The sequence below is a fragment of the Marmota monax genome, unplaced genomic scaffold (assembly GCF_021218885.2).
Source record: "Marmota monax isolate L192 unplaced genomic scaffold, Marmota_monax_Labrador192_F-V1.1 WCK01_AAM20220418_F8-fsc00086, whole genome shotgun sequence".
Lineage (NCBI taxonomy): Eukaryota > Metazoa > Chordata > Mammalia > Rodentia > Sciuridae > Marmota > Marmota monax.
Genome location: NW_026693086.1, coordinates 2,305,322 through 2,324,137, shown reverse-complemented (window position 1 = coordinate 2,324,137; position 18,816 = coordinate 2,305,322). Strand labels below are relative to the sequence as shown.

The following is an 18,816-nucleotide window of genomic DNA, read 5'->3' as shown; positions in this document are numbered from 1 at the left end:
GATTCCAATAAGGTCTAATATACACAGTGAGTGGGACAGTGACAGGGTTGATCTGAATCTTAGGTGTCTCTCAAATTAAATGAACTTTTTGAGAAACATGTGGCAGTTTGGAGATGTGTCCCATGTTATATTCTTTCAGCCTCTCAGGTTGGATGGCACGAAAGATGTCAGACTATTTATAGATTGTCCAATTTGGTAAAATATAATTTAAACTTGGTAAGAAGTATGTAAATCATTAATGATTACAATTTGAGGAAAATGAACATAAAAAAAATTTAGACAGGAATCAGAAGAATAAATCATGTTACAAACTCAAAGAGCCAAGTGCTGAGTATCATCTTGTATACCACAGTACACCCACACATCATCAACAATGTACAAATATTATCCAATTATTCAACAGTAGTCAGTGCTACATACTAGCTTCCAGGGATCAAGGGTAACTTACCAGATTTGCTTAACGCTTGTGGACCAACAGAGCTGGAGCCCCAGGTGGATGTGTTGGATGCCGGAGCAATGGGTTCCCCCCAGCTGGGACCACTGTCTATGGGTTTACCCCATGCTGAAGTACCATTATCCACAGTTGTGGCTGGAGTAGAAGGCTCCCCCCAGGGCTCACCCCAGCCTTTAGAAAGTATGGGAAAAAAGTCATCAGCATAGATGTTAAGAAAGTACAGTGGAATAAGGGGCAATAAAGAATACTTGGGAATCAAGGATGAAGAATTTCACATTTACATATAAATAATGATTCTGCGGTAGGCATTTGTTTTATAAAAAGAAGACAAACCACTTCCCAATGACAAATTTAACTTCATGTTTTTTTTTTAAACCTCTTCTTTCAAAATTGCCCTATGGGCCTATAGTAGATCCTTTTGAATAACCTTAATCATGGTACCCCCCCCCCCAAAAAAAAAAAATCCTCCTTTATGGATTAGCTTAATTCCTAGTAAAATATTTCTAAACCAAACCTAGTGAATTTAAGGTGATTAAGTTGGGTAATAGTGTAAAAATTTATACTATTAATTACATGACTATAATTTTTTACCAATGACTAACAATAGCTAAGTATCCTACTTTTATATATGTTGGATAATACTTATTAAATATTACACCGAGGGGCTGGGATTGTGGCTCAGCGGTAGAGCGCTCGCCTAGCACGGGCGGGACCCGAGTTCAATCCTCAGCACCGCATAAAAATAAAGGCATTGTGTTGTGTCCATCTACACCTAAAAAAATAAATATTGAAAAAAAAAATATTACACTGAAGTTGTCCAAAGCCAACAACATCAAAGCCATAAACATTTTGTTAAAAGAACCTCAACAAGGAGAGGCTTTCCCTTAGATAAATAAGTGTTTCTTCTAAGAATTAAACCTAAGACTCAGACTTAAAAAATTAGGTGCTGACTGACAAGTAAGTTCATGAAAACATCCCTATCTCTATGTATGATAAGACTATTCAACAAAAAATCCATTAACAAAGACAGTGCATGTCAATGTTGTCAAAATAACTTGTAGAGATAAGAATTAGACCACTATATGGAAATAGGAATACACAAGAAAGTTATTACCAAAATGTTCAATCATACACACCTGCACCTAAACAGACCTGGACTGCATACCTACCTAAACAAAACCCAAAACCAAACAAAAGAAAACCAGCTGAAGGGCACTTGACTGTCAATCGCCAGCACCCTAAAACATACCAAAAAACCTTTCTTCTTAGGCCAAGTACAATGATGTCTAGAGAGCACAGTATTCAGAAAACTGTTTTACTTCCAAGGTATTCTAGTCAAATAATAAAACCAAATGAAGCCCTGACTCAAAACAATGAGAGAAGTATAGCATACTCCCACCTGACCCCACTTTTCAGATAATACACTCCCAATAGGGAACAATATTGCCAAGGTGGAGCTCAACTACCTGGGTGAACATCACCCCTCATCTCCCCGCCAAGCTTTTCCAGCTTAGAGGAAAGGCCTTTTTGCCGCTATACAGAGCCTTTGTAAAGGAGACTCCACAAAGTGGAAGCTTACCAGAGCCGCTGCTTGCCTCTTTGCTGGAGATGGCACTTGCAGAAGGCAGCAGCTGATGTACCTGTGCTTGCTGGTCTGAACGGCTGCTGCCATTTGGGACGTTTTTGTTCCACATGTTCACATTTTTGTAGTTGTATTTGCTTGGATCTCCCCAGGCAGAAGTTCCATCATCAATCTCCATTTTGCGTCGTATGGATTCTGGGGATGGTTCCTCCCAGCCTGTGGGCTCTTCTTCTTTTGCTGGGGCTGGTATGGGTCCCCCCAGCCAGCCTGTGCCAGGAGGTTTGCCTGTAGCTGGTGGGATTCCCCAGGACCCAACAAGGTCTTGTTGCTTGTTCCAGTCCGGAGAACTGACTGGCTTTGATGAATCTCCCCAACCTAGAGACTGATTAGACTTTGGAGGGTCTCCCCATCCCTGGGAAGGATTAGGTTTAGCAGATTCATCCCATCCTGATGAATTATTTGGATTTATGTTATTTCCCCAAGTAAAAGAACTAGTTTTACCAAGTTCATTCCAACCAGAAACGGACCTATCACTGTCACTACCTCCTGAGCTGGACTTTTTATTAGCCTCCCCCCAATGGTTACTCCTTGAGGTTTCTCCCCAGTTGTCACTGGCAGAAACGGACCAACCTTGGCTTGCCTTCTGTCCATCACCCCATCCCTGTTTGTTCTTTTGCGAATCATTCCACGCGGACTTCTCCTCTTTGCAATTCCCCCACTGATTGCTCTTGATCATTCCTGTAGCAGCAGAATCATCTTCCCACCCCCCCTGGCAGTTTGAGCCTTTGGAATCTCCCCACCTCAGAGCAGGCTTGGGATCGCCCCACCCCGATACAGCTGAGGTATCATTACCGTTAGGGCCAGTCTTCTCCATACATGCCCCTGAGTTAAGAGTCTGTGCTGCAGAGCTTCCCCAGGCCTCGGTCCCATTGTCAGTCTTTCTTTCCCCTCTGGGTGATGTTTCGGTATCCCAGGCAGTATTCTGCTTAATAGGAGTCTGTCCCCAGCCAGAGTTGGACAGGACACGTGGATCTAAGTCAGTTCTGTTCACGATGCTTTGGAGTAATGTGTGCTGATCAAGTTTTCTTCTGTCTCGACTCTGACTGTCCCCAGTTGCTTTTTCCTCTAAGCGTCCAGTGCTTTCTGTGCTACCCTCACTCTCCACTGCACCTCCTGTTTTGGCCCACACGCTGCTTTGCTCATTTGTCTGAGATGTGGCAGAACCCTGATCCTCTTCCTCAGTAGACTTCCATCCATTTGTAAACTTCTTTCCATTGCCGTTTGCACTGTCACTGGAATGCTGATTGCTAGGCAGTTTGTTCCACTCGACGCTGGGTATATTAGTGCCAGTGTTTTGTGCAGGGGTTCCCCATCCTCTTCGACTTCCTCCAGAATTCGCACCATTTCCACTTCCCCATGACGTACTCTGGGAATTTGCTGCCCCAGACTCCCAAACGCTTCCTCCTTTATTTGTGTTAACTTGAAAGTTAGTGCCCACAGGCCCATTGATGCCAGGCTGCATTAGAGTTGCATTCACAGTGTCACCATTAGCTTGGCCATTAGGGCCGGAACACTTGTCTCCAGAGTAATTAGAACCATAGGCACCCCATGTAGTACCATAAGAGCCCCCACTTTTTGACTCTCCATTGCTAAGATGAGAAAGGGAAGTGCCATTCATAACTGATGGAGCCTGTATTTGAGGATGATTCATTGTGCTCACACGCCAGGCCCCTGTATTACTACTAGGCAGTTCATTATTCTGTACTGAACCGGAGTTTGGTAAACTAGAGGTCATAAAGTTAGTAGTGTTATTTGGTCCAGTCATTTCAGTGGTAATATTTTGAGGTTGACCACTGAATGAAACCTTCTGTGTACCACTTACTTCAGATTCACAAGTTTCCTGAAGGTTTCCCCAGGTACCATGGGTAGAAGAACCACTCACTTTAGAGTTAATACTCTGATTGTTAGGCATCTGGCCTATGGTACTGCACTGAATATTGATGCCAGAATTACCACTCCCTACAGGCCCTTTTAGGGCAAGTCCATTGTTCTCTAATACTGGCCAGGCACCATGGTTGCTAGCTGAATTCAAAGTGCTTGGATTTAACCCTCCATTTGATGAAGAACTTACAGTGCCCCAAGCATTCATTCTATTGTTGCTACTTTCTGATTTGCTTTCAGGAGCATCCACAGAGACCTGACATGTGCTTATTATGGCTCCATGGGAAAACCCCCACGGTCCAGTACTGCTTCCATGGCCCACATTATTGCTGCTGCTACCAACCACAAACTTGTTTTGGGAACCAAGTCCAGTGCTATTCCGAAGGCTATCTTTTTCACCACCTGTGCTCCCTGAAGCCATGATAGTGATGTTTCTCTCTGATTCAGAACTGGAGGCAGAATCAGCATCCACACATTCTGAAGCCAATTCTGGGTCACTGCCAGGGACTGAAGGCCATACTTCTTTTTCCAACAAGTCGCTCACAACAGCATTCTTACAGTTTGTGCTGGAGTCACTCGTAGAAGACACAGGTCCCCGCTGGGAATTTTCATAATGGGATCCTGAAGTATTGTGGTTTATATCTAGAATAAAGGAGAAAGGCACAGTTTATAAAGTGCTAGTCATTTTCAAAATGACACAAAACAGTCTCAGAAAAATGGCAAGTATGTCAAAACTACATGTGGTTCCTCAACTTTAATAAGATAAGGCGCCTGGCAGGATGGTTACAAGAACACTGCTTATCTTTTAGCCACCAACTTTCCATATCCAGTAAGTTTACACAGACAGAGGATTTTGCAGCTTTGCTCATTAATATTATCCTACAGCCCTGGAACATAACAGTCCCTCAATAAATGCTGGATGAATGAACTGTTAACACATCAGCCAGAAAAGAATTCTGATGTCAGAGGGACTGGTGGCAGTGATGTGTTATAATAATGGAGCAACCCAGACTCAGAGGCTGGACTTGGGAAAGAGGAGGCTGAGATGAAGGCAGGTAAAGATAAATAACCTAAACTTGATAAAATATATTAGCAATGTATTAGGGAACCTTTTCCCATTCTGCTTCCTAGAATAGCCTGTCCATACAACTCTTTTCAGTTTATAAGAATTCCAAAGTTTTATCCATTATATTTCCATTTCTTCAGTGTTTACATTCAGCTAAAATATTGCACACAAACAAGAATTATTTTTAGTTTGACTCAATAAGATTTTTACCTGCAAAGCCAAGTTTATTAAAAGAGACAACAAAAAAACACAACGATTGACATATGAAAGATCACCAAATCATTATGATAAAAGTCAGCTGCTGACATTAAGAACCACAAATGATCAGCCATATAATCCTACAATCTGAGATTCTCTGCTATGTATTATTATCTAGTTACTTCACCACAGGCTGGGCAATCTGAACATTTCTGATAATTCCCAGGTTCTTTATTGTCATTTGGTTTAAGGCTCTGGAAGGTAGAAATTCCTCAGGGATATTAACTACAAAAGATGTTGGCATTCAGCCCGTCTCGAGGGGGTTGCTTATGTTGTAGTTCTCTACTAGAGTAAGAATCAGAATTACATGTAGAGCTTTTAAATGCACACATCATGTCCCATGGAGGGTTTTTTTTTTTTTTTGGGGGGGGTGGGGGGTGGGTGGATACCGGGGATTAAAACCAGGGTCGCTTAACTAGGGCCACATCCCCAGCCCTTTTTTATATTTTATTTAGAGACAAGGTCTTGCTGGGTTACTCAGGGTCTCACTAAGTTGCTGAGGCTGCAATCCTCCTGCCTCAGCCTCCCCAAGCTGCTGGGATTACAGGCATGCACCCCCATGCCCTGCATGTCCCATACTTCATGGTTATAAAGCCTAGGAAATAAATGTAAATTGCTACTAGGGAGTTTTGCTAATATGGAAAATCAGATTCTGCTTGTATCATTATTTCTCAAAGTATACACTGTTAGGAAGTAACAGATGATAAGCCAGAAAGAGTGGCAGGAAAAGGGACTACAGAGACCAGAAATGTATATGTAATTCACCAAATATATACATTAAAGCTTCATAGGTGACTCTAATCTCTACTCCCTGCTTAGGAATCATTTTGTTAAGTTATCAGATGAAAAGTTTGTTATCTTTCAATGCACATGAAAAGAATTTCTCATGAAATAAAGGGTACTAAAAAGTCAATCTCACGGAGTAAAAACAAATCAGCATACTGACGTCCGCACCAGCCCATCAACAGATGTTCAGCTACATGTCGTGAGCTTTAACACACTTTCATAACCCCACAGGATAGGTATTACCTTTGCTCTCCAGATGAGAAAATCACCATTCAGAAGTTAATTTGTAGAAACCAAGAGAGATCTGTCAGAATCCTTCATGAAGCAAGGTGACTACATGGCTGAGTCTATAGAGGCAACTTGACTCAAGTCTGGATTCTATGCGGTAGACTTGTGACAAAATCTGTGAAGCAGGGGTACTTCCTAACCTAGTTACTTTGCTGACTGTACCATCTTATGCAAAACGTTTAGCTCACACTGTCAGCAAGGTAAGTAGTGATTAAAAGCACAGAGTCTGAGACATTTTACCATCTACTATCTGTATGATCACAAGCAGGATCTCTGCCTTAGTTTCTTCATAGTACCAATCTAATGCAACTGTTATGAGGATTAAATGATTAACAACTATAAGCCATATCTGATTCATATAACACTTAAAAAATGAAGGCCATTATTATCATTAATTAATGCATGCTAAAGATTATTATCATTTTTCATTCTCCAGAACATATTTTTCATTCTACCAGGTCTCCCTGATGAAGAATATGAGAACTCATAGAACTTGCTTACTTAAAATCTCCTCCTTGATATCATGCACAGAATAACTGGACTTTTATTCCCAAGAGATGTCTCCTCCCAAAAAAGGGGAGACAGAACTCTCCTAGCTTTCCTCAACTCAGTGAGTTTCTAAAACCCTTTATCCTTTATTCCTTGCTGTGTACAGAAAATCCCAAACATAACCAAGTCCTGAATCCAGACTTTTCTTCTAAATCTAGAATACTTCCTTCAGCCATCACTTCTGTCCTCTCCTGGATTACTGCAAAAGTATTTCTGCTGCCATTATTTTCCATGTGTGTTGTCACTTTTATAAAGTAAGAAAAAGAGATTGGGCATCTAAAACAAAACGACTCAAGTAAAAATAAAAGAATGACCCAAAATTTAACAATGAAGTGTCAGCAGCATTCCCACAATAATAGGAGAAAGACAAGGACACTTGTCATCAACAGTCTTAAACTCTACCCTGGACATGTGAACCCAGGAAATAGGGTCCAAAATGAGAGATAAATTCATGAAGATCAAAAAGACCAACATGTGAAAAACAATAGTTTTCCAATATCCATTTTCAATGAGAAAATGTGATAGAAAAAAGATCCTAATCAGTACAACTCATAAAATCACTTGAACATACTAATAAAAATATTTAAATTTCATTTTAATTTTTATATATGTAATTTCTAGATGTATGTGGTGCTGAGGATCGAACCCAGAACCTCGCATGTGCTAGGCGAGCGCTCTACTGCTGAGCCACAACCCCAGCCCTCGTTTTAAATTTTATTGTAAGTCACAGAAGACAACTTGATTATGTACAGAAACTTGTTCCTAGATAGGAAGATCTAACAATTTTAACATAATTACAAGGAACTGTTAAAACATATTAACCATGTATGATGATTAAAAGTGATTTTAAGATTCATGTTAAAAAATGGGAGTCTCTACTCCACTTCCCCCAATAAATCTCAAACAGAATTTATGAGGGAGGGAATTCACATTATCAGGCAGTACTGCACTGAGAGAATATGCAAACATACTGAACAGAAAATCCAGGAATAGTCCTAAGCATATGTCAAGGTTAGTGTTTTGGATGTGGGGGAGGTATTCAGTACTTGAAAAATATTTTCGAATGAGACAATATATTCAAAATAATACCAAATGATTAATATTAGAAGTAAGTCATGCCTAAAACCCTGGGTTCAATCATGACCACCATTTAAAAAAAAAAAAGGTGTAATGGCAAATGATGAAACCATGAAGTTATAGAATTTTTTATACACAAATCATAGAAACTACAAAAGGAATGATAGGTTAGACTACTTATTTTTAAAGTGGAACCTTTTAATATCAGAATGAAGAAAAGCAGAAAAACAAACACTAGAATTCACTCTGCAAAAGAGTTCTGTTGCCTTTAACACTAGCAAAAAATGTTCCCACATTCTAGTCTAGTCCTGATTTTGGAACCAGTGGTAGTGATCTAAGACTGTCTTTTGCTATATTTTCTTTTAGGAAAGTAAGGAGAGGTACCATGAATAATTATTAGCTAAAATTCCATTTTAATCTGGACCCTACTTTAGTTTCAACAAAACCTAAATTAAAGACCATTCTAAAAACTGTACATCAAGGATAAGTCACAAGGCATTTTTAGTTATGAAAAGAGTTATAGTTTAGGAAGAAAAATTAAATGGTATGGAGGGGAAACAGACACAATTCCAACTAAAGGAGAGAAAAGAAAACGCATCCTCAGAAATCACAGGTGCAGAAGCTATTTCAGAGTTGAAGAAGTTAAATAATATATTTCCCCTTTCAGACAAGGGGAACACCGGTGTTCAAAATATCTGAGGATAAACATACAGGAATACCATTAAGTAGATTATCACTACTTTTTTTAAAAAAATATTTATTTAGTTGTAGATGAACACACAGTATCTGCTTTTGTTTGTTTTTTATGTGGTGCTGAGGATTGAACCCAGGGCCTCACACATGCGAGGCAAGCACTTTACCACTGAGCTACAGCCTCAGCCCTATCACTACTTTATTCCCCCAGGAAATAGAAACATTAAGGCTGTAAATCTCTGTGGTAATGCAAAGAAAAAGAGCAGGTTTTTTTTTTTTTTTAAATTTAATGCAAATCTTTACAAACCATAATGCTATAAGCAAACTAAGATTTAGAAGGTTGCATGTTACTTAGAAACATCTGGAATCCAGAATGGCATCAGCATCCTATGTTTACACAAAATCATCAAGAGAGAATGGGGGCAGCTCTAGTACTACACCTCAGGAAGAATACAGTCAGCCCTGGTGGTGCACACCTGTACGCCTGGCAACTTGGGAGGCCTAGGATCACAGCCTCAGCAACTTAGTGATAGCCTGTTTCAAAAAATAAAGGACTGGGATGTATATCATTGGTCAAGCACCCCTGGATTCAATCCCCAGCACTGGAAGCAAGCAAACACACACACACACACACACACACACACACACACACACACAATTGCATTACTGTACTTCTATTCAGAGAGATTATGTAGGGAGCAAAGACTGGTGATAATTCAAGTGGCTAATAAACAGCATGTGTGGGAAGAATTTAGACCGTTGTAAGTTCATGAGCAAGTTTTTTCTTACAAAATATATGACACATAACAAAACAGTCGAATTATTTGCTTTTCTACCTTAGACTTAATTTCTATAGAAAGAGAAGAGCTTAATAAATAAGTAATCTTTAGGTTTAACAGTGTTTCCATGGAGTGTGAGATAGACCACCAAGAATATGAGAGAACCTTAAATGCACAATTTCAAATAGCTCTTAAAAGTGACAAAGTCCATGATGTCTCTTTTGGTTATTTCAGCCTTTGGTGCTGGGTCACCAAACATTTTATGTAAAGGTCTAGTTAATAAATATTTTGTGGGCTAGATAGACAGCTTTGGCAACTACTTAAGTCTGGCACTGTAGCTTGAAAGCAGCCACAAACAACATGTAACCCAACAGGCATGGCAGCCTTTCAATAAAACTGGACTAATGGAGGTTTGGTTCTGGAATAAAGACAACAAAGATAACAACACACCAGATGCAACACATGGATCATGATTGGCTTCTGGTCTGACAAATTGGGGTGCGGGTGGTAGAAAAAAAGATATTTGGGGGGATTTTACTTTAGACCAAATGGTGAGTACCTCAACCATGGCAACTGGCAGGAGACAGAAAGGAGTTCAGTCAAACAAAAATAAAAAACCCAGTATTTGAGGTTAAAAATTATACAGCGCAGTGAACCACTAGCTTATGAAACACTAAGAAAGGAAGAGTCTGAGCCTGATTTCAGGATTTTGGAAGGGCTACTGGATGAACGGACAGGCTGGCTTTTTTGAGCAAGGGAATCCAGACAGAGGAAGTGGTATGGGGCAAGGTAATGAGTTTAAGTTTGAACACTCTGAGTCTAAGGGTTCCAACTTCAGTTGAAGACATGCAGGAGAAAGACAGCCAAAATTTGGAAAGATATGCAACAATGATTCGGCAAGTAATAAAATCTGAGAGCTGGTCAAAGAAAAACGGTAAAATACAGAAGAGGAACAGAAAGGTATGAGGAGAACAAGAGCTACATGGTGACAGAGGCCACACAATGAAAGACCTTCACTTAGCAAAGAGGAGGCAGATGGCAGGGGTGGGGCACATTATGATAGAAAAGACTGCTTTTGAACTATGATTGTGATTTTTTAAAAAGTCTTGATTGGAAATTTAGAAGATCAGTGACTTTAATAAGAGCTATTTTAGTCAAGTGAGCAGGAGTTGGATTCCAGAGGATCAATGCAAATGTATGAAAGATTGCAAGCACAGATTTCAAGAACTCGGAAAAAGGAGAGATCCTGCAAGAACTCAAAAGTACAGGACTTACCAGATTGTTTTGTCAAAGAGAACAGAGACGTGAGCATGTTTATAGACCAAATGAAAGGTGAAAACTGAGAGCCAGACATAAGTTACAAGACAGCAAAGATGTTACACTATGCTGAAAAAAAAAACAAAATGGCAGGTGCATGGACAGTATTCTAGTGATTCTCCAAAAACTTTTAAGCTATTCCAACAGATCCCCCCTCATAATTATACACATGTACTTCACTGGTTTTAAAATAATAATAATACATAAAACGCTCATGTATCCCCCCTGAAGAAATACATTGCTAGTCTACAGGAAAAGACTCGCTGCCTCCTCCTCTGATTTATAGCTCCTTCATTCCCTTTAGATCTCCCAGTGGTAATCACTCATGTAAATTTCCGTATTTTATTCATCCCTAAATGACATGTAATATTGTTTTATAGTCTTTGTTTTACAAAGGGATCATACTGTGAACAAACAAACAAAAATACATTCTTGGAACAACCGGCAGGAAGGTGAACATGAACTATTAGGAGACATTGTTGAATTGCTGTTATTCTTTTCCTTTAGGGGTGATTATGATATTGTCATTGCACAGGAAATCATCCTTATACTTAGGGTAGCTACCAGGACATGTTTGCCATGTACCCTCCAATGACTCAACCATAATGAACTTGTGTGGGAGGGGGTCAGGATTTAACCCAGGGGCTATGCCTGAACTACATGCTCCCAGCCCTTTTTTATTTTTGAGACAGGGTCTCACTAAGTTACCAAGGCTATCCTTGAACTTATGATCCTCCTGCCTCAGCCTCACAAGTCACTGGGATTACAGGTGTGCGCCACCACACCAGCACATGTGTGTCTATGACACATATGAAAGAAAAAAGAGACACTGAGTGCCCTGTGTGTGTGATCCAGATGGGACTGTGCTAACAACCACTGGATCTGGGGGGAAGGTGAACTAGTGGTCACTATTCTAGTCTAACTGATTTCTCTATGGATCTTGTTGGATGACAAAAAGTGAAATAGATCATTTTGGCCCAAAAGACTATTGCTACTGTCCAGGTGGCTGAGCATATTAGTCCTCCTGAAATGCCTTATTACATGGCCCCTAATTCAGGGTTATTTGGGCTCGTCAGGGCACTAAGAAGTCAACTGCAAAAAAAGAGGTCTTAAGTCTAAGTTAAAACAATTAGGGGCTGAGCTTGTGGCTCAGCGGTAGAGCGCTTGCCTTGCACGTTTGAGACCCTGGGTTCGAACCTTGGCACCACATAAAAATAAAATAAGCGAAATAAAGGTATTGGGTCCAACTATAACTAAAAAATAAATATTAAAAAAAAAAAAAAAACGATTAATAAGTGTTTCAAGCACAGTTACAAAATGGCAGGTCAGGACTCAACCTGCAGAGCTGTCTATTTGACCACCACAGGGTCTAACAACAATAAAAATGAAAAGGTGTATTTAGCAAGGGTACAAAATCAAAACCCACTGACCACCGTCCCCATCACCCTTTCCACCATTTATTCCACTTACCTGCCAGCCCATGAAGGCATCCATTTGTGACTTCTGATTTACAAACTATCTAATCTCATCTAGGTACAAAACTTGCTCTGCCCACACTGAATAAATGAGAAACATATTAAGGGACGAAAAGGAAGTCTACCTAACACTGCTCCTTTTTAGCATGAAAACCTGAAATAAGTGAATTTCCATGTACCATATTCAGTAATTTAAATGCTAAATCCACTCCATTAACCATCTCTGTTCAAAAAGAGCCAAATACAAACAGACAAAAACAGTGAAGATGGTGTTCTCACAATCCTGAACTGCCTGTAGTTACCGTCAACAGAGTTCTCACCTCTCTGGGCTCACGCTATTTACACTGTTTGTACACTGTTCTCCACGGACCACTTGGCTGCTGTTAGTCTGTAAGATGGCCCCTGGCCTGTGACATGAGAACTAAATAAGCTATCACAGCATTTGGGTTAGAGTAAGCACCCCATGAAAATCAGTCAGGGGATCATCATTATTCGTACTGATGACTCTTCAGCGTGGCCCCTCCGAGGTTCACTGAGTCCTACTGGCCCACTCTGCAGCTAGAGTTTCCACTACCATTGCTAGAAGCACACGTAAGGGTATTTTAATGTAAATATGTGAGATACGCTGATAGACAGGAGGAGAACCACAACCTTTATTAAAAGATAAAACTGCCAATCTGGTTCTTCAGGATGCCTTGGCTTCATCACCTGCATTCTCTAACTGCTTTAGCATTTAATTTCAAACTGATCCCTGCACTCTCCTGACTTCCATCTCAACCTCCACATTAATGCTGTCCACCTTGTAAAGTTCTTTTAGAAATGGGCAGGATGTTTTTCCCTCTAGGGTTTTTTTGAAGACTTTCTCCTATACCCACACCTTAAGTCTTCTCATCTGAACATACGCCTACAATGCTTTCAGGATTTTTTGGATCCATACTCATTTTTGAGAAGTAAGATTCTTATATTTCTGTTATTTCCATTTCAAAAACAGCTTTGCTCTTTCATTTCCCAAACTGAAGAAGCGCACTGGACAAGTTTCTAAATGTACTGCGCCACCTTGCTGTGTGCATTCTTAATTATGCTATCTACCAGCTCTCAGTAAAGCGCACTCCAGCATTTATTGTATAAATCATCTCCCAAGGTTTTAACGACATTTTTTCTTATGCTGATGACCAATATGTTAAACCTGATTTCCCCAATGAAATTCAAATTACTAACTGCCTACTTATTGGCATTACATGTAATATTTAGACCTCAAAGCAATCACAGGATTGGGTACTACTGTCAACCCTAGAGATTAAGAAAGAAGGTCACTATCTGGCCAGTCTCACATAGGTACTGCGTGACCAGGGGAGTGGGGATTAGAGATGAACTCAGGATGATAAGTTTGTATCATTCCCAACGACAATGTGCTGCTGTAAGTACCTACGCTAGAAAATTCACATCTGTGTCCTCTTCCTCTTTACCTAACACTTCCAGTATGTCGCCAAAGCACAGTATGGTGGTCATGAGCAACAGCTCTGGAATCACATCTCGGTATGGGTCCAGAATCTGCTACTTATTATCCGTGAAATGCCATAATATATAGTACAATGTAGAGGGCGACACTTGGTGTATACATAAAGTAGCGTGGAGGCTGAAGTAAATAACTCCTCCTGGGGCAATCAGGAGACAGAGTAGTAAGAAAACAACATCTCACAGGGTTGCTGAAGATTAGATGCAATAATATGCATAACCGCACAGCACATGACTGGGTGGGGGAGAGAGCGCAAGTTTAGCTGGAGTCTTACAAAGTCTACTTTAGCTAAAAGCTTCTTGTTAAAGTGGGCAGAACCTAAAGGGCGAGAAAGTTATTAAAATATTCATTTTCAAGTAGGATGGCAGGTACCTTACAGGAAACATTTTAAGATTCTCCACTTGTAACTCCCTGTACAGGACTTTAAAATTAAAGCCCAGATCTGAGAAACACCAAAACAGCTGTCAATCTGTAAACTTGCTAATGATGCTAACGTTTGAGTCTTGTAAGAAGGGCCTTCTCTCACCTGACTCGGTTCTGCTGTTCTGCACCTCTCCGTTATTTTGTGGCTGCTGATTTATTACAGCACTGCTTTCTGACTGGCTGTTTAACACCTTAACAGCAGATCCCAGGTTTGCTGCTATGACAGGAAAATGCTGACCCCTCTTTAGAAGCTGCTTATGTTCCTGGTGGCGAAATCGTGGAGGTACTTCTCGAGGATACCGAGGCAAGGCCTGTGGCTGCGGCGGCTGCTGCTGCTGCTGCTGCTGCTGCAGTAGTGGTGGTGGCGGCTGCTGCTGCTGCTGCTGTTGCTGCGGCTGCTGCGGCTGCTGCTGTTGCTGCTGCTGCTGCTGATTGTTGGCTGTAGCTCGCTTGGCATTATTATTAGTGCTGGTTGCTGTGGAAGTGCCGTTATTAGAGTTGGCAGGCTGAGGCTGGCTTACACTGGGCTTTATCTGTTCTGGCACTAATCCCAACAAAAGAGAAGGGGTGGAGAAGATTAGCCAGTAAAGTACACCTTCATAGGAAGCCACCTAAATTCAAAGGCACTACAAACAACAATCCTAACAGAACAGAAGCTGTATGTGTGCAGGAATAGCCTCATTCACATGCTTGAGTTTTCTTAGAAGACATCACTGCCAGGAGTCAAATTTTATTTCCACTAACTACTTATTCAATAAGGGTATGGAGACTGTTGGCCTTCCAGACCAGGATAACGAATCATGCTCACCATCTCCTTCTCATATTACTCTGTGATCAGCAAGCAAGTACTCATACATGACCGTGGAATCTTGACTAAAATAATCAATGTGCTGCTGGGCCCAGAGGCGCAGACCTATAAGCCTAGCTACTCACTTGGGAGACTGAGATAGGAGGATCACAAGTTTGAGGCCAACCTTGGAAACTGAGTGAGATCCTGTCTCAAAATACAAAATAAAAAGGGCTGGGGATTCAGCTCAGTGGTAGAGCACTCCTTGGTTCAATCCCCAGTACTAGAAAAACAAAATACACAAAAAAACCAAAAACAGAATAAATGTGCTAAATCAAGTCTGTGTCCTAAAAGAATCATTAATTCTCTGGTAACTATTCTTATTCTGCTTCATTTTTAATGTTTGTCCCTACTGTACATCTGGGGAAGACAAGAACAAAGTTATGAGAAAACCTGCTGGTTTCCATTAAAAAAAAAAAAAAGAGAAAATTTAACAATGTCTTATTGATAAACTATAAAGTCTGAACCAAAGACAAACTCATGATACATACATAAATACAAAGATAACAGAATGAATCTGTAAGACTAATCAAAATTGGAGAAATAATTTGGATACTGTTTTGCAAATCTGAGAAACAAACACTTGTCTATGGAGACAGCGTGGTGTATGAGCTTTGGTGCCAGATGAACCCAGGTTTCAGTCTCACCTCTGCTTCACTAAGCTGTGGGTCTTCAGTTCAAGTTGTACAAACCTGACTGTCTCTAATCCCCACTGTGCAGTGGGGAGGGTGCTATGCCTTACACAGCTCTCCAAAGGCTAAAGGGTTAATGCTTACAAAGCACAGAACATAAGACTATACAAATACTGGTTATTCTTTAAGGACTGGCACAATACAAACTTATACATTTGTAGCAGTTAAATATTTCTGTGAAATCTGCACCTATCTTCTAGACACCAGTCAGGTAAGTGGAGTGAAACAACTCCGTGCTACTGTGAGCATACTTGAAGAAGACTCTCTGTTCCAAGGTTAAGGTTCTAGTCCTGGAAATTCGCTCTACTCTCACTCCCAGGATAACCTCTGTGTCTTCTCTATAAAGTAGGGATAATCTTGGTCAAGCGTCCAGTATACTGTAACCACTCAGTTAATGACAACTACTACTGTGGCCTATGTTATTTACAAATGCCATAATGTACAGGTTGCTGTACAACCTGGTCACCTGTGTTGTTTACCATGGTCACCAACTTGCTCTTGCCCACCCTCAGCTCTACGCCTTCACCTTCATCATGAACAACCTGACCTTCTATCCTCTTCCTTCTCAGAATACCTGGTGGATTCAGTCTACCAACATATTTTTTGAGATGGGATCTTGCTAAGTTACCCAGACAGCACTTAAACCATGATCCCCCTGCCTCAGGCTCCCAAGTAGGTGAGATTATGGGTCTGAGCCACCACACCCAGTTTACTATTTTTAAATATATAATCTTAGCCTCTTATTTGCTTCAATGTGACTTTCATTTTCAAGGAATATAAGCAAACTGCAGTCCAGATTTTTAACAGTAGAAAATTACTAACATTCTTCCTATTGCTTGGAATCCTTTCTATTCTTCCCAATGCTCACTGACAAGCCTCTTATAATGTTCCAAGTGCTTTCTGGTTCTAATAACACTGTGTATGGAAATTGTCACCCAGACAATTTAATGTTCCCAATATATGCAATATGCAATGACTCATATTCTCCTTTGTATCTCACACATGGTAATAAGCAAATATTAGTTATCAAAAACACATTTAATAAGAATAAGGCACTAGGGGCTGGAGCTTTAGTGCAGTGGTAAAGTGCTTGACTCTTATGTGTGAGGCACTGGGACAGATCCTCAGCGCCACATGAAAATAAATAAAGATACTGTGTAAAGATACTAAATAAATATTTTTTAAAAAGAATAAGGCATTAGAATATTCTAAAGTGCCTCAAAAGGAAAGAAAGATGAAGTATATGCAACTATGAAATCATGGGAAACATAAAAGCTGACTCAGGCTTTACATGCTTAGCAGTGGATCTGGCCTGGTTCCAGGCAGTTACATGTAAGTTGAAGGTGGTACAGTTAGCTACTACTGCAACACAGCCTTGTTTGACATTTATTACTGAGAGAATGAAGCATTCTTTAAAACAAAAGCAAAAAACATTGTGACAATAATTTTATACTCCCCAAAATGTGGTACTCAGGAAAGAAGGCAACAAGAAAATGATCTTTAAATATTCTAGGAATGAGAAGACAGACTATTTGCTAGCACTGTGAAGGCATGTATAAGAACCCTAACACGAAATCCAAAGTGACCAGGAACTCAGAGCAATACCTACATCTGTCACTCAGCCACCCCATCCCCACCTCAAACTCAAATAAACGCTGCCCTTTTCAGCAGTAAAGTACCATATGGAAAACTAGGCTGAGAAAGGGACTCATTCCTGAGTCCAGAAAAACTCACTAAAACCAGCAAAGAAATTAAGACAGTGTAACTACTGGTCCTAAATTTTAACTACATATTCTGAAGTAGAATCCCAGATATAAAATGGGATATAATAGTTATGGATAAAGGAGAAGCTAAAAGTAGATAAAGATAGGGGATAGAGTCACTGGGTAACATATAAACAGTGAATAATTCTAGCTATTATATTTTGCACAGTTAATTTTTTAATTATAACAGTAAGCAACTAAATCATTAGTAGGAGAAAAAATGAAAAATCAGAAACTTTTCATTCAATAGACAAAGAAAATGGAATTTAAAAAATTCAAAATTGTGGTTAATTCAAAATACAAAAGATGTTAAGAATTAGCTTCAAAATACCTAAGTCACAATAAACATAAAGGAGTTAAAGTCATTTGGTAAAAGACAAAATTTCTTTAATGGGGTTAAGAAAAGAGAAACATACTTAAAGCAAATACTTTGCAAAAAGTACTTTTAAAATAATGCAGGAAGTGGGGCGGGAAGCACAGAGAAATATATACCACCAAGAAATGCTAAAAAAAAGCTAAATGAAAACAGAATTAACATCAGACAAGAGAAAATTCCAAGGAGAAAAGCATTATAAAAGATACATTTTATATTAACAAAAGGAATAAGTAAAAAAATGAGCAATTAAGAACTTATCAAAGTATCGAAATATGTAAATCAAATGGAGACAAAAAAAGAGAAAACAGTAAAACCATGTACCTCGACAGCAGTTAGTATAATATCTTTTTGACAAGCACACATGAAAATCATAAAAAATTACACACACACACAGTACTAAAGAAAACATCAATATAATGCAAGAGAATAAAAATACAGGTAAAGTTTCTGGATTGCAATACAATGTCATCAGAAATAACAAAATTTGCAAATAAAACTGCCTTAAATAAATCTGAGTTGAAAATAAAATAAATATGAAAACCACGGGATTATTAAAAAAATAACAGTAAAACACTAAATACAGCTAAATCAATGCCCAGAGAAAAATTCATAGCCTAATTATTTCCAACAGACAAAAAACGATAAAGCATCTAACTCAAGAAGGTAGAAAGTGAAGTAAAGAAGAAGAAAGAAGGAATCAGTAAAGATGAAAACAGAAATCAGGTGCTTTAAAGATGAACCTATAAGCCCGAGGCATGGTTATATGGAAAATAGTTAACATTTTTAAATAAAAATGATAAAAAAAATCTGAAATTAAGAAATTTCCTTATGTTCAACTCATTATCTGCTATAAGTCTGAAAAGCTACACAGCAGACAATGATTTTCCTGAAGAGGCAGGAAACCTAAACTGATTAATTAGCATAGAAAAATGGA

General features: G+C 39.5%; 1 protein-coding gene across 6 annotated transcripts in view; it reads right to left on the bottom strand.

The window, feature by feature from the left end:
• Nucleotides 1-18,816, bottom strand: part of Tnrc6a (trinucleotide repeat containing adaptor 6A) — a 180,561-nt gene that overhangs the window by 28,009 nt on the left and 133,736 nt on the right. For 3 of the 6 annotated variants that reach the window (XR_009227793.1, XM_058582630.1, XM_058582631.1), the window contains exons 5-7: nucleotides 14,308-14,748; nucleotides 2,034-4,619; nucleotides 449-625 (exon numbers count right to left, since the gene is read on the bottom strand). Coding sequence is in view for 5 of the 6 variants with exons in the window: in XM_058582630.1 (XP_058438613.1) it covers nucleotides 449-625; nucleotides 2,034-4,619; nucleotides 14,308-14,748 (3,204 nt within the window). In the remaining variant the exon portion in view is untranslated. The remainder of the gene's footprint in view (nucleotides 1-448; nucleotides 626-2,033; nucleotides 4,620-14,307; nucleotides 14,749-18,816) is intronic. The other 3 variants (XM_058582634.1, XM_058582633.1, XM_058582632.1) reach the window with 1 other exon arrangement.